The 15,841-nt window shown below is 39.2% G+C and overlaps 1 protein-coding gene across 4 annotated transcripts in view; it reads left to right on the top strand.

Annotated features, from left to right (window-relative positions):
• Window positions 1-26: 26 nt before the first annotated feature.
• The window catches only part of NCBP1 (nuclear cap binding protein subunit 1), a 45,204-nt gene continuing 29,389 nt past the window's right edge, over window positions 27-15,841 (top strand). For 2 of the 4 annotated variants that reach the window (XM_032636046.1, XM_032636049.1), the window contains exons 1-4: window positions 50-359; window positions 7,189-7,277; window positions 8,200-8,300; window positions 10,148-10,304. In XM_032636046.1, coding sequence (XP_032491937.1) covers window positions 326-359; window positions 7,189-7,277; window positions 8,200-8,300; window positions 10,148-10,304 — 381 coding nt within the window. In that variant the 5' untranslated portion in view covers window positions 50-325. Of the gene's footprint in view, window positions 360-7,188; window positions 7,278-8,199; window positions 8,301-10,147; window positions 10,305-15,841 lie in introns of all 4 variants that reach the window. The other 2 variants (XM_032636048.1, XM_032636047.1) reach the window with 2 other exon arrangements.

Here is a 15,841-nt window from a genome sequence, read left to right as displayed (position 1 = left end):
TCTCTGCGTGGCCCCGGAAGGACTTCGAGGGAAGGCGGGCGAAGGAAGCAGCCGAGAGGGGGAGGTAGCCCGAGAGGGCGGTTGGGAGCGGAGCAGACGCCCGCGGCCTGGTGAGCTTCCAGACGCCGGCCCTCCCGGATCCAAGCCCGCATAGCCACCAGGCCACCTCTCCCTCTTGTGCTTCCGGGAGCCGTCGCGAGCGAGTGCGCCTGCGCGACGGCCACTCCGCGCGCCTCACCGCTGTCCTCTCGCCGGCCGGCTGCCCGAAGGTTCCTGCCGCGCTTCCCGCCCGGCGTTTCGGCTCGGCGGCGCACCGGCGTGCGGCATGTCACGGCGACGGCACAGCGACGAGAACGATGGTGAGTGCCCTGGGCTCGGCCGCCGAGGCCGCGCCCAGGAGGGGTCGAGCTTTGGCTTCTTTGGTCTTCGGGTCTCGAGCGAAGGGATGGGAAGCCCTTCCCTCCGGGAGCGTTCGGGGAGCCGCGGAGAGAAGCGGGTGGTACAGCGAGAGTGTGGCCGGGCGACTTCTGAAAAGCCCCTGCTTCTCCCCACCCCGCCTCCTTCAGTCGTCGGCCGAGGAGCGGCCTGGTGGACCCCTGGTCTCTAAGGACTCTTCAAGATTTGGCCCTTAGCACCGCCGAGCAGGGAAGTACACCTGTGTCTGTGCCGCCGCCTCTTAGGGATAGTGACAGGGACACACTCATCTCCGTGTCTCGTTTTGACCCTCAAACTGCACCTAAAAAGGGCTCTCAGAAGACGAGAGACCTGATGAATCGCAATCTGAGCTCTCTCCTGTACCGGTCATCCGTCGTTTTGCCTTTTTTCAAGCGGCAAGGAAAGAAATCGGTTTCTTATCCACACCCAAGAGGTCTCTAAAAAAAAAAAGATGTACGTAGGTTGTTGTGTTAGATTTTGAACTGGCCGTAAGCATATTTCTCTCGTGTAAGAAAAAGTGCTGGAAGACTGGAGAGCTCGTAGAGATTTAGATCTAAATTCTCATCTCCATTTGCATGGTTGCGCTCATAGGGATCATGGAGTTGCCATCATAAAAACCAAGAATAATTTTGCTAGTTAAAAATAGAAAAAGTGCTTACATTACAAAAATCAGTCAAGAACACACATCCAAAAAAAGAAAAACTAACAGTAATTCTGTTATTAATATTTTAGGGTATTGTTCTTTGAAAAGAGTGTAGTGTAGTGGTTAAGAGGCCAGACTTTGGAATCAGAGGGCTTAAGTTCAAAGCTGGACCCTGCCATTTACTTTGTGATCTTGCCCAGGTTATATCACCTCTTTAAACCTTAGTCTGTAATATAGAAGTAATGATACATACCTCTCGGTTTTGTGAGGATTAAACGAGGTAACACATGTGACTGATTGCTCATGATGGTGTGTATTTTATCACCTGTTAATGCTTAAGAGGTGATAAACATTAGCAGATGTCGACAATGTAAGAAAAAGTACAGAACAGAACATTTGAATTAATTTTCTCCACTAACATTTTTCTCTCCTTGAATGTTGGGGCACTTTGGGGCAGGAGTAGAATCCCACTAATTTAGTTTTAACAGTGAAATATCAGATTTCTGCTAGGGCATGGCTTGAGAGGATATATTCTAGTTCAGCCTTCTCATCTGACACTTAAGGGTCTAAAATTTTAGTGTAATTAACATGGAGACACGATTAGCAGTGCCCAGGCACCAGTAATACCTGGAATACCCTGGAAAGCAAGTCCAAGGTTCTTGTCACTACACAGGTATTACTATGCTGCATGCTTTGATTTTTTTTTTTTTTTTTTTAGACACAGGAGGCTTCTTTGTATAATGTACATACAGGGCACAGAAAATAGTTTTCAGGTGCTTTGCCTTTGATTAATTAAAAACCTAATCTCCTAGAAGTCATCACTTGGGGTTTGGAGAAGTTGAGGCTTTTAAAGTTCTTCCCATTTTCTTTGCTCTTCTCATGCTTTCTCTACTCTTCTTCTTCTCTCTTCTAGGGCATCCCTAAAGGGAGAGAAAATGTTTCCAAGGGGCAGCCTGGAGAAATTGGATGTGAATATGTAGGAAAACAACTTTGGCTTTGGTTATTGGGATGCTGGCATAACTTTCTTAGGAGTTAGCTTCTGGCAGCTAAATCACTGTCCATTCGGGTCTTGCTGCAGGAACCTCAGAATAAATACGTAAAGACAAAACAAAATAAGGAGTTAATTAACCAGAGTTTACTATGAATAATATAGTAGTCGAGGGGCAGTTTATAGTGCCTCTTAGATACTACACCAAGTCTGGAACTTTTGTAAATTGCAGAAGTTTGGGTAATGAACAACTAGGGTTTATCCTAAATGGTGATCTGAATCAAATATTTTAGATACTTTTCTTTTGGTTAAGCATTTACTAATTTTTTTAAAAATCAGAAATATTGGAAGCTTAAATACTGCAGAAAGCTATTTTAAAATAGGCTGAATTATTATTGTTGTATTAAATAGATGCATCTGAGCATTTCTGGATTATTGTCAGCTCTTATCAGTCACTGACTACCATGGCTTTTCATATGGCTTGACTAGATATAATAATTTATTCAACAAATATTTAACAGTGCCAGGCACAGTTCTAACTACTGACAGTACAGCAGTGGACAATATAAAGATGCCCTTTTACAGGCAGACAACAATCAAGTAAATATAGTGATCATATGGTGTTAAGTGCTATGGAGAAAAAGAAAACTGGGTAAAGAGAGTAGAGGCTGCTGTCGGGGAGGAGTTGCCATTTTGTATTGGTTGGTCAGGGAAGGCCTCACTGAGAATCGCATCTGATCAAAGACCTGCAGGAGGTGAGGGGGCAAACCAGATGGCAGTGTGGGGGAAATGCAGTAGTCTAAGCAAATGGAGCCTGAAGTGCAAAGGCTTTAAGGCTAGAGTATTCCTATCATCCTGAAACAGCAAGGAGGCCAGTGTTGCTGTAGCAGAGTGAGTGAGGGGGAGAGTTGTAGGAGAAAAGAGGATCAGCTCACAGAGGGCAATTTTAAAATTGTATCTCTGTGCTGAGACTAGAGTGTCCTTGATCCAAGGAGATAAGTTCCGGAAGCTATACCAATGAAGTTCACCTAGAGATGGATTTATAGACAAGGAAAGGAAAGTCCTAAATGGAAATTAATGTGTATGGATACTGGTCCAGTGCTAAATCTAACTCATTTCTTAGACTCTTTTTAAGAATGTCTCTGAAGCTTTTCAGTTATTTTGGATATACATACAATAGATGTTCAATATATTGCTTTGTTCTTTTAAAGAAGTTTTTAGATTGTCCATAATCTTGGCCAAAACCCCATATTAGTCCCTTTTAAGCTACTTAGAATTAGGTCCTTACCTTTTAGGTGGTGACTGTTCTTTTACCTAACTATAGAAAATAAAACGAATAGAAGGGGCTTCCCTGGTGGCGCAGTGGTTGGGAATCCGCCTACCAATGCAGGGGACGCAGGTTCATGCCTCGGTACGGGAAGACCCCACATGCCGCGGAGCGGCTGGGCCTGTGAGCCATGGCCGCTGAGCCTGCGCGTCCGGAGCCTGTGCTCCGCAACGGGAGAGGCCACAACAGTGGGAGACCCGCGTACTACAAAAAAACAAAAAAAAAGACAAAACAAAAACGAATAGAAGTGAAGGGATTTGTAATTCTGACAAAAAGTATAGTTTGTTTCAGAAGTGATGGTTACTTCTTTAAATCTGCAGGATCGAGGTGCTTTACTTTTCCCCTTTCCCTTGTTGTTTTTGTTACTTTCTCTTTTACAGAGTTGGTTTTTGTTTCCACTTTGGGTCTAAAATTTTTTATAGTACATATAATTCTAAATAAGGATATAAGATGTGTAGTACAGTGTATCCATATAGAATAAGGATCACCTTACAGGCGAAAAATTATTTGGTGTATTAAGATTCTTTCTGATGGCTTTTTTGTTCTGATGGCGTTTTTATTTGGCTGCATCGGATCTTAGTTGCTGAGCATGGGCTTTTTCTAGCTGCGGTGCACGGACTTCTCTTGTTGCAGAGCACAGGCTCTAGGCGCACAGGCTTCAGTAGTTGTGGCACAAGGGCTCAGTAGTTGTGGCTCGTGGGGTCTAGCGTGCAGGCTCAGTAATTGTGGCACACAGGCTTAGTTGCAATCTTCCCAGATCAGGGATCGAACCCGTGTCCCCTGCATTGGCAGGTGGATTCTTAACCACTGTGCCACCAGGGAAGTCCCTTTCTGATGGGTTTTAATAGAGACTTGCTTCTCTCTTCTAGCCAAGGTGTCAGAATGAAGTGCTAATGTATAGCTTTAATTTACATTGTAAAACTTCTACTTAGTTAACATGTTAATATAAAATCTGTTGTTGTTTTGGGAGCTACCTTAGATATGCTTTCTTGAGGGTAGGTGAAAACATTCAGCTCATTCCCAAAATTTTATTCTTCTTTAAAGTGCTTTATTCTACTTCCCCATGCTCTTGCCCACATTCTCTTGAGTTCAGTATCCTGTTACTGTGCATGAGTTCACATTGTGTCTGTACGTCCCCCTCCCACCCCTCTTTATATTCTCTCCAATATCAGGTGAGTGTGGGGCATCTCTTACTTCTTAATACTTTCTGCCTCTTCTCATTCTCCAAGCATAGTAAAAATGAGAAGAAGAAGAGAAAAGAAGAGTTACACTTCAGAGATAGGACGGTATACTGTATTTTCTAGTTTTTCTTCAGAAATCCTACCTTCTCTCCCCACAGCAGTATTTTCTTCTTTTCAGTCTTACAGGAGGGCCTAGGAGGGTTGCTTTAAAGACTGGGGTATAATTCTAAACTGATTTGAGAACAAGCCAGCTGGATGGTTAATTTAGAGAGGGTGTGGAGGTGGGATGTGGGATAAAGGGTTTTGGCATAGTAGATGGGCCAGAAAGAAAGGAACAATGGTTAAAGTTTAAAAAAAAAAAACTGCTCTCATTCAGCTAGTTTTTTAGCATCTGCATTCTCCCAGCCTTATCAGAATCTGGTTCTGAAGAACATTTAGTATATTCTGCTTTCTAGAACAGAGTTTCTCAACATCAGCACTGTTGCCATTTTGGGCTGGATTATTCTTTGTTGTTGGGAGTTGTCCTGTGCAATGTGGTATGTTTAGTAGAATCTCTGGCCCCTGCCCACTGGATGACAGAGTTGTGACAACTAAAAATGTCTCCAGAGATTGCCAAGTGGCTCCTGGGGGACAAAAATCCAACCCAGTTGAGAACCACTGCTTTTGGAGAAGGCTATTTTAACGTCCTGGCTGATAGCTTATATAAACATCGCATCAAATATGTCATTTTTTTCAATGAATGAATCCTGGAAATAGAAGTCCTTTGTGTCGAATTTGGCTCTTGGGGTGGTGGAACCTTTATAGAGATCCTGTGACTTCAGTTTAATGTATATTTGAGAATCAAGGTCACTGATCCCACAATACCACACATGTCCACAACTTTACACGGACACATATCTCCAGGAATACATCACAGCTGTCATGCTGCATGTGTATTATATTTTTTATGGCATTATCCCTTCAAAACTATCCCTTCAAAATTCAGTGGTTATTTAAACCAGACCCTAATGATAACTAAGGGGCTGGGGGAGGGGATCAAAGCACACAGTGCTTTGCCCTGTGGCCTTTTATAATACTTTGTTTGGCCCTATCTAGAAAGTAATAGATCGGTTTTATTCACCTTGAGTTCAGGTGGTAAGTACCTGAAGATCATTTCAGACATTGGAAAAATTTTTAACACCCCAAGCTTAGAATAGCCAAGTGCTGTGTTTTATGAAAATCATTGTATTTTTCAAGCCAAATGTTCCAGTGGCAAGTAAGTAATTATGAACTCTGTAAAAATGGTTCAGTTCCTTTGGCTGTACAAGTCTGGAGAAGATTAAAAATATAACTTGCTACTGAGTAATCCTATATCTGCAGATTTTCATTATTAATACAGATCTCCAACACAGTTACAGATTATTGCTTCCTTGTTCACATGCCATCCTAATAATCTAATTGGTGGAAGTTAAAAATTGAATTATACTGGGAGACTAGCCAACATTGTGTGCAGCAACAGCATCATGTTCCATATTTAACACCTTATTTGAAATTTTTTCAGCTTTATGTTAGTCCACAAAAGGATATAAGGTGGGTATGTTGAGGTTTTAAACAAAATATTGGTAGTAAGAGATCACTAACAGCAAGACCGAAAATACACAGTCCAGTGCTTAAGGATGATTTGTAGCACAGCTTCATTCAAATTGAATTCTTTAGCGACCAAAATGACAGAGAGAAGACTGCTAATGATTTCAGAATGGTAGTTTTTATTTGTTTGCACAACTCTGAATGACACCGTTTTTGAACATAATAGGATCAGTAAAGTACGGAACCAAGAGCTGGTTAAAGCAGGAAATCATAAAACATATACCTTTTCCCCACTGATTGTTTGATATAGTACTCAGGACTTTTCTTTGAGTATGTCTGCTGATTGTAATTCTCATTGTTTGGGATGAACTAGACCCTAGTGCTGCAAGGTCTGTAGAACCAAAACCGTTGAAGAGTTAAGAGCTCAGACATTTGTAAAAACTAGTGAGGAATCCTAATGTTTTATGCTCCCTTTCCCATCTTTTGAAGTTTTCCTCTTCATACCTTTCTTTTTTAAAAACTTTTTTCCCCCCAATCAAGTCTTTCCACAGCATTCAACTTGGTTTTTACACCCATATTTCATCAGTTTACATAATTTTCATTATTAAAATAATGAGTACTACTGGCACTGACAGGTTTCAGGAACAAGTGACTAAGGATGAATAAACAACTCAAGTTCAAAGAATGGGAGTAGCCATACATGAGTGTTACAGGGAGTCTTCTAACTGCTAGTGGTTAGCATGTTATGGGCACCTTTGCTGCCTATCCATAGAAATGGACAGGGCTGCTGCATTGCGTTGCTTCATGGGGGCACTATAATCACAAAATTTAACATAAATAATGCTTCCTGGAGTTATTATGGTGCCACTGGGTATGGAGACTGTTGGTTGATCTAGCCTTGTCTGAGAAGTGGAGGGTCAGTTAAGCACTTCTACTGTGTGTAAATAGTAGGGCTTCTGGTACAAAAGTGATTATAGCATTAAAAAAGTTAACGTTTTTGATAACAGATTCATCGTGTAATGTTCACTTTTTTACATTGTTGAAACAGGGGGACAGCCTCACAAAAGAAGAAAGACCTCTGATGCAAATGAAACTGAAGATCATTTGGAATCTTTAATATGCAAAGTAGGAGAAAAGGTATGATCAAAATAGGCAGAGACTGTGATGGGCTTAGGGTTGTAGTTAACTGTGCTTGATTAGTTTCTGCATCTGCAAGCTCGATGATCTAAGTTGTGGGCAAAGTTTGTATTGCCATATATCTATATCCCGAAGTAAATGCATATTAAAAGCCTTGGAATGCAGAGAGTTAAATGTTATTAGTAATTTTCACAGGATATGAGTCTTAGAAGGGACCTTAGGGAATAGTCCACTCAATTTAAAAATGAAGACCAGGGGCTTCCCTGGTGGCGCAGTGGTTGGGAATCTGCCTGCCAATGCAGGGGACATGGGTTCGAGCCCTGGTCTGGGAAGATCCCACATGCCGTGGAGCAGCTGGGCCCGTGTGCCACAGCTACTTAGCCTGCCCTCTGGAGCCCGTGAGCCACAACTACTGAAGCCCGCGCACCTAGAGCCCATGCTCCGCAACAGGAGAGGCCACCATAATGAGAAGCCCACACACCACGGCGAGGAATAGTCCCCGCTGGCCACAACTAGAGGAAGCCTGTGCACAGCAGTGAAGACCCAATGCAGCCAAAAATAAATAAATTAAATAAATAAATTAAAAAAAATTTTTTTTAATGTATTAAAAAAAAAATGGAGACCAAGGAAGTTCTGGATAGGTGAGGTAATTTGCCCAGTCATACAGTTAAGTGAATTAGTTAGAGAAGTAGAATAGAGCCCAGAATGTCCTCCCATTTCTAATACTTGTTTTGCTGTCTTAGATTGCTTTTTTAATTTTATTCGTTCTCTTTTCATGGTTTTCTAAGGAATAGTAACAACCTGAATTTATTTATACTAAACTGTCAGTGCCTTATGTGTAACTTTTTTATCGTCACCTAGAAAATTTTAATGCACTAATTGCTGAGTACTTGACAGGTATTTAATATGCTATCCTCTACAGAGTGCCTGCTCTTTGGAGAGCAACCTAGAAGGCTTGGCTGGCGTTTTGGAAGCTGATCTTCCTAACTATAAGAGCAAGATCTTAAGACTTCTTTGTACAGTGTATGTATACAAAAGATTTATGAATCCAGGTGATAATGTATTATCTACTCTTAAATGCTTGTGAATGTTCAGAAGATGTGTTTATGTTTCATATGTCATCTGCTTTCATTCTGTGGGGAATTTGTCAAATGAAATGACCTTTTGCCCTTTGGCGAACTCAGCGATAAATAGGATGAAAATTGAGCATTTTCTTTGTTTCGTTTCTTGTATCCTTAGAATCATTTGAGTTGACTACTTTTAAGTGAGAAAGTAGACAACTTCACATTCAGCGATTTTCTTTTAAGCACATACAATTAAATATATATAATAGAGTTTAATTTATACTTTAAATCAGTAGTATCAAACATATTTGAGAACCAGTCACTTGAGTAACAATAGCCCTTCTTAGAAGGCTGAAGATACTTTTGAAGCTATGACATATAATAGGCATAATCTTTCTCTGAATTAGGTTAGCTAGAACGAGTATCAGCATTTAATTTGTAAGGACATTAGAATGGGAAAAGTCTCACATGAAATCATGAAACAGTCTCTCCCAACAGTGGAATTAGCAATCCAGACTTCCTCATCACTCAGGTGGACATTGGTCACTCTAAACTGTATGCTTTGCAAAGGAGGGTCTATGACTTCTGGATAAAGGAGTCTTCATTATAAAGGTGCCTTAAAATGTTATTTCAGTTATTTTAAAATAATGGGTTTTTTAAATTGCTTACAGCCCAGTTTTGAAATTTAAAAATGTACACACAAATTGAAGCTATCAGTGGATTTCACTTTAATATCTCATAAAGTACAAATAATTTCAGATACAATTTTTTTAAGGAATCTAGTTAATATTCAGGAAGACATGTCCTTAGACTAAGAAACTTAATACTAAGAAAAGTTATTTGGCTATAGTTATCCGTAGATTCCTTCTGTTCTGAAAGCATTTATTAGAATAGAGTAGATTTATGCTTAAACTCTGATGGAAGCCATGACTTTGAAGCAGGGGAGGGTTGAGGAGGAATTGTTACTATTAATGCAGTTATTTTTTTAAAACCTAAATTGTCCCTAACACTCTTTGCTAGGAACCTTGGGAAAATGCAAAAAGTATAAGAGAATCTGAACAATCAGGAGTTCCCATTTGCTTTTCTTCTTTGAGCTGATTTCTAAAGGCTGCCTAAAATAGGGATCAACATTTGCTTTTTTCAAAGATTTATTACTGTAATCCTCTTCTCTGCTTTTCAAATAACTTTAATGAAAATTAACACACTTGAGTAAGCAAACTGGATGTAAAGAAATCTTACTCTGTCAGAGTACCATGTTAAAAATTCAACAATTTAACTGACAGGAACTGGTTTTAGTTCTGAATTTTTTCTAAGCAACTAGAATAGTGTTTCTCAAAGTGAAATTCTGATCCCATGACATTTGGTCGGCTAAGTTTAGCAATGTTGATTGCTCCATCTCCCCCTTAATGATTCTGCATTAAAGAACCTTGTTTCACTCAGCAATTGCCAGATATTTTACCATGGAAACCATTTTCTGTAGACCTGCTATTCAATTCCACTAAGCACATTGGAAGAAAAACTGGTCTAGTGTCAGTTATATCTATTTTAGTTTGATTTCACAATTAGAGTGTTTTACTTTCTTAACTCTTGGATTAACTAATTAGAATTAAAATGAAAAAATTGAGGGAGCCATGTCTGCAACTCTTCTCAATATTTTTGCCTTTTCTGACATTGTTTTAAAAACATAGCTAAATGTCATGCTTTTCTAAAGTTAGTAAAACAATTTAAAATTTTATATAGTATAAAATTCAGCAATTTAATGCTGTTGTTTTGGGATCTTCTTATTGTGCTGGGTTCTCAAATCAGTGCACGTCTGTTACCTGAGAAGTTGACAATTTATACAACATTAGTTGGACTACTAAATGCCAGGAATTACAACTTCGGTGGAGAATTTGTAGAAGCCATGATTCGTCAACTTAAAGAATCGTTGAAAGCAAACAATTATAATGAAGCTGTATATTTGGTAAGTTTTTTGTTTTTTTGGCTTTGGGGGAGCTTTTTGGTATGTTATGACTTAGTGTTGGGATGAAGGGGAGAGGTGAGCTACAACCAAATAATTTATTTTTTCTCTTGAAATACAGTTCCCCACTCACCACAACAGCTGTTCTTTTGAAACCATTCTTTTTTTTTTTTAATCTTTATTGGAGTATAATTGCTTCACAATACCGTGTTAGTTTCTGTTGCACAACAAAGCGAATCAGCCATATGCATACACATGTCCCCATATCCCCTCCCTCTTGAGCCTCCCTCCCATCCTCCGTATCCCACCCCTCTAGGTCATCGCAAAGCGCCGAACCCATCTCCCTATGCTATGTTGCTGCTTCCCACCAGCCAACTGTTTTACATTCGGTAGTGTATATATGTCGATGCTACTCTCACTTCGCCCACCCACCCCATGTCACCAAGTCCATTCTCTATGTCTACCTCTTTATTCCTGCCCTGCAACTAGGTTCATCACTACCTTTTTTTTTTTTTTTTTTTTTTTTTTGATTCCATATATATGCGTTAGCATACGGTATTTGTTTTTCTCTTTCTGACTTACTTCACTCTGTATGACAGACTGGGTCCATCCACCTCACTACAAATAACTCAATTTCGTTTCCTTTTATGGCTGAGTAATATTCCACTGTATATATGTGCCACATCTTCTTTATCCATTCATCTGTCAGTGGACACTTAGGTTGGTTCCATGTCCTGGCTATCGTAAATAGTGCTGCAGTAAACATTGTGGTGCATGTCTCTTTCTGAATTATGGTTTTCTCAGGGTATATGCTGAGTAATGGGATTGCTGGGTCATATGGTAGTTCTATTTTTAGTTTTTTAAGGAACCTCCATACTGTTTTCCATAGTGGTTGTATCAATTTACATTCCCACCAACAGTGTAGAAGGGTTCCCTTTTCACCATACCTTTTCCAGCATTTATTGTTTCTAGCTTTTTTGATAATGGCCATTCTGACTGGCATGAGGTGATACCTCATTGTAGTTTTGATTTGCATTTCTCTAATAATTAGTGATGTTGAGCATCTTTTTATTTGCCTCTTGGCTATCTGTATGTCTTCCTTGGTGAAATGTCTATTTAGGTCTTCTGCCCAATTTTTAACTGGATTGTTTGTTTTTTTGATTGAGCTCCATGAGCTGTTTGTATATTTTGGAGATTAATCCTTTGTTTCATTTGCAAATATTTTCTCCCATTCTGAGGGTTGTCTTTTTGTCTTGTTTATGGTTTCCTTTGCTGTGCAAAAGCTTTTAAGTTTAATTAAATCCCATTTGTTTATTTTTGTTTTTATTTCTGTTACTCTAGGAGGTGGGTCAAAAAAGATCTTGCTGTGGTTTATGTTTGAGTGTTTTTCCTATGTTTTCCTCTAAAAGTTTTATAGTGTCTGGTCTTAACATTTAACTCTTTAATCCATTTGGAGTTTATTTTTGTGTATGGTGTTAGGTAGTGTTCTAATTTCATTCTTTTACATGTAGCTGTCCAGTTTTCCCAGCACCACTTATTGAAAAGGCTGTCTTTTCTCCATTGTATGTTTGTGCATTGATTTTGTATCCTGCAACCTTACCAAATTCATTGATTAGTTTTCTGGTGGCATCTTTAGGATTTTCTATGTATAGTATCATGTCATCAGCAAACAGTGACAGTTTTACTTCTTCTTTTCCAATTTGTATTCCTTTTATTTCTTTTTCTTCTCTGATTGTTGTGGCTAGGACTTCCAAAACTATGTTGAATAAGAGTGGCAAGAGTGGACATCCTTGTCTTGTTCCTGATCTTAGTGGAAATGCTTTCAGTTTTTCACCATTGAGTATTTTGCTTGCTGTGGGTTTGTCTTATATGGCCTTTTTTATGTTGAGGTAGGTTCCCTCTGTGCCCATTTTCTGGAGAGTTTTTATCATAAATGGGTGTAGAATTTTGTCAAAAGCTTTTTCTGCATCTATTGAGATGATCATATGGTTTTTATTAATTTTTTAATGTGGTGTATCACATTGATTGATGTGCATATATTGAAGGATCCTTGCATCCCTGGGATAAATCCCACTTGATCATGGTGATCCTTTTAATGTGCTGTTGGATTCTGTTTGCTAGTATTTTGTTCAGGATTTTTGTATCTATGTTCATCAGTGATAATTGGTCTATAATTTTCTTTTTTGTGATCTCTTTTTCTGGTTTTGGTATCGGTGATGGTGGCTTCGTAGAATGAATTTGGGAGTGATTCTCCCTCTGCAATGTTTTGGAAGAGTTTGAGAAGGATTGGTGTTAGCTCTTCTCTAAATGTTTGATAGAATTCGCCTGTGAAGCCATCTGGTTCTGGATTTTTGTTTGTTGGAAGATTTTTAATTATGGTTTCAATTTCATTACTTGTGATAGATCTATTTATATTTTCTACTTCTTCCTGGTTCAGTCTTGGAAAATTGCACCTTTCCAAGAGTTTGTCCATTTCTTCGTGGTTGTCCATTTTATTGGCATATAGTTTTTTGTAGTAGTCTCTTATAATCCTTTGTATGTCTGCAATGTCAGTTGTGATTTCTCCTTTTTCATTTCTAATTTTATTGAATTGCGTCCTCTCCCTTTTTTTCTTGATTAGTCTGGCTAAGGGTTTATCAATTTTGTTTATCTTCTCAAAGAACCAGCTTTTAGTTACATTGATCTTGGTATTGTTTTCTTCATTTCTATTTCATTTATTTCTGCTCTGATCTTTATGATTTCTTTCCTTCTACTGACTTTGGGTTTTCTTTGTTCTTCTTTCTCTAGTTGTTTTAAGTGTAGAGTTAGATGTTTATTTGATATTTTTCTTGTTTCTTGAGGTGAGATTGAATTGCTATAAACTTCCCTCTTAGAACTGCTTTTGCTGCATCCCATAGGTTTTGGGTTGTCATGTTTTCGTTGTCATTTGTTTCTATGTATTTTTTTATTTCTTCTTTGATTTCTTCAGTGATCTCTTGGTTATTTAGTAGACCACTGTTTAGCCTCCATGTATTTGTGTTTTTTACAGTTTTTTTCCTGTAATTGATTTCCAGTCTCATAGTGCTGTGGTCAGAAAAGATGCTTGGTAGGATTTCAGTTTGCTTAAGTTTTCCAAGGCTTGATTTGTGAACCAAGATGTGATCTTTCCTGGAGAATGTTCCATGTGCATTTGAGAAGAAAGTGTATTCTGCCACTTTCGGGTGGAATGTTCTATAAATACCAATTAGATCTGTCTGGTCTATTGTGTCATTTAAAGCTTGTGTTTCCTTATTTTCTATTTGGATGATCTGTCCATTGGTATAAGTGGGGTGTTTAAGTCCCCTACTATTATTGTGTTACTGTCGATTTCTCCTTTCATGGTTGTTAGCATTTGCCTTATGTATTGAGGTGCTCCTCTGTTGGGTACATAAACATTTATAATTGTTATATCATCTTCTTGGATTGATCCTTTGACCATTATGTAGTGTCCCTCCTTATCTGTTGTAGCAGTCTTTATTTTAAAGTCTATCTTATCTGATACTTGTATTGCTATTCCAGCTTTCTTTTGATTTCCATTTGCATGGAATATCTTTTTCGATCCCTTCACTTTCAGTCTGTATATGTCCCTAGGTCTGAAGTGGGTCTCTTGTAGACAGCATATATATGGGTCTTGTTTTTGTATCCATTCAGCCAGTCTGTGTCTTTTGGTTGGGGTGTTTAATCCATGTGCATTCAAGTTTATTGTCGATATGTATGTTCCTATTACCATTTTCTTAATGGTTTGGGGTTTGTTTTCGTGGGTCTTTTTCTTCTCTTGTGTTTCCCGCTTAGAGAAGTTTCTTTAGCATTTGTTGTAAAGCTGGTTTGGTGGTGCTGAATTCTCTTAGCTTTTGTTTGTCTGAAAAGCTTTTGACTTCTCCATCAAATCTGAATGAGATCCTTGCTGGGTAGAGTAATCTTGGTTGTACAGTTTTTCTCTTTCATCACTTTAAGTGTATCCTGCTACTCCCTTTTGGCCTGCAGAGTTTCCACTGAAAAATCAGCTGATAACCTTATGGGGATTCCTTTGTATGTTATTTTTTGTTTTTCCTTTGCTGCTCTTAATACTTTTTCTTTGAATTTAAATTTTGTTAGTGATTAATATGTGTCTTGGTGTGTTTTTCCTAGGGTTTATCCTGTATGGGACTCTCTGTGCTTCCTGGACTTGGGTGACTATTTCCTTTCCCATGTTAGGGAAGTTTTCCCCTGTAATCTCTTCAGATATTTTCTCAGACCCTTTCTTTTTCTCTTCTTCTGAGACCCCTATAATTTGAATGTTGGTGTATTTAGTGTTGTCCCAGAGGTCTCTGAGATTGTCTTCAATTCTTTTCATTCTTCTTTCTTTATTCTGCTCCTCAGCAGTTATTTCCACTGTTTTATCTTCCAGCTCACTTATTCATTCTTCTGCCTCCGTTATTCTGTTATTGATTCCTTCTAGTGTATTTTTCATTTCAGTTATTGTATTGTTCATCTCTGTTTGTTTGTTCTTTAGTTCTTCTAGATCTTTGTTAAACATTTTTTGTATTTGTTTTTTGGTATGTTATGACTTAGTGTTGGGATGAAGGGGAGAGGTGAGCTACAACCAAATAATTTATCTTTTCTCTTGAAATACAGTTCCCCACTCACCACAACAGCTGCTCTTTTGGAACCATTCTTTTTTTTTTTTTAATTAATTTATTTTATTTATTTATTTTTGGCTGCGTTGGGTCTTCTTTGCTGCACGTGGGCTCTCTCTAGTTGCAGTGAGCAGGGGCTACTCTTTGTTGTAGTGCATGGACTTATCATTGCGGTGACTTCTCTTGTTGCGGACCACAGGATCTAGGTGCACAGGCTTCAGTAGTGTGGCTCACAGGCTCTAGAGCGCAGGCTCAGTATTTGCGGTGCACAGGCTTAGTTGCTTGCGGCTTGTGGGATCTTCCTGGACCTGGGATCGAACCCATGTCTCCTGCATTGGCAGGTGGATTTTTAACCACTGCGCCAACAGGGAAGTACCGAAACCATTCTTATTAAAGATGCAGAGCTCATTACCGAGTCCAGTGGCTTCTGTTAACTCAATCCTAGTTGACCTCCCTGTAACATGGGATGCTTTACACTACTTGGTTTCTGCAGTACCACTCTTTTCAGGACCTCCTGCTGCCACCTACCTTCTATTCCTCAGTCTCCTTTTACTGGGTAACCTTCCTTTGCCTTAAATTTTTGTGTTTCCCAGGATTCTGTCCTCACTTCACTTTTTTCCAAACATTCTCTGCTGAAGCATTCTCATTCTCTCTCATAGCTTCATAAACTACCTTTATTTTGATGACCTTCCCCCCTACCAACTCTAATCTGTATCTCCTGCTTCAGCCATTCTCCTGAGCTCCAGACCTTTGGTCCAAATACTACCTGGATAGCCCTAAGTTATCTTGCCTGGAAGTCCCTGAATTAATGCATTCTTTATACCTCCTTTTCTGTACCCTCAGTCCAACCCACACAAGTGGTTGCTATTTACTGGATAGCCCGTCCAGAAACCTGAGCATTAATTT

This window comes from Phocoena sinus, chromosome 6 (assembly GCF_008692025.1).
Source record: "Phocoena sinus isolate mPhoSin1 chromosome 6, mPhoSin1.pri, whole genome shotgun sequence".
Lineage (NCBI taxonomy): Eukaryota > Metazoa > Chordata > Mammalia > Artiodactyla > Phocoenidae > Phocoena > Phocoena sinus.
Note: the sequence above shows the minus strand (reverse complement) of the source record. Positions and strands in the feature narration are given on the sequence as shown.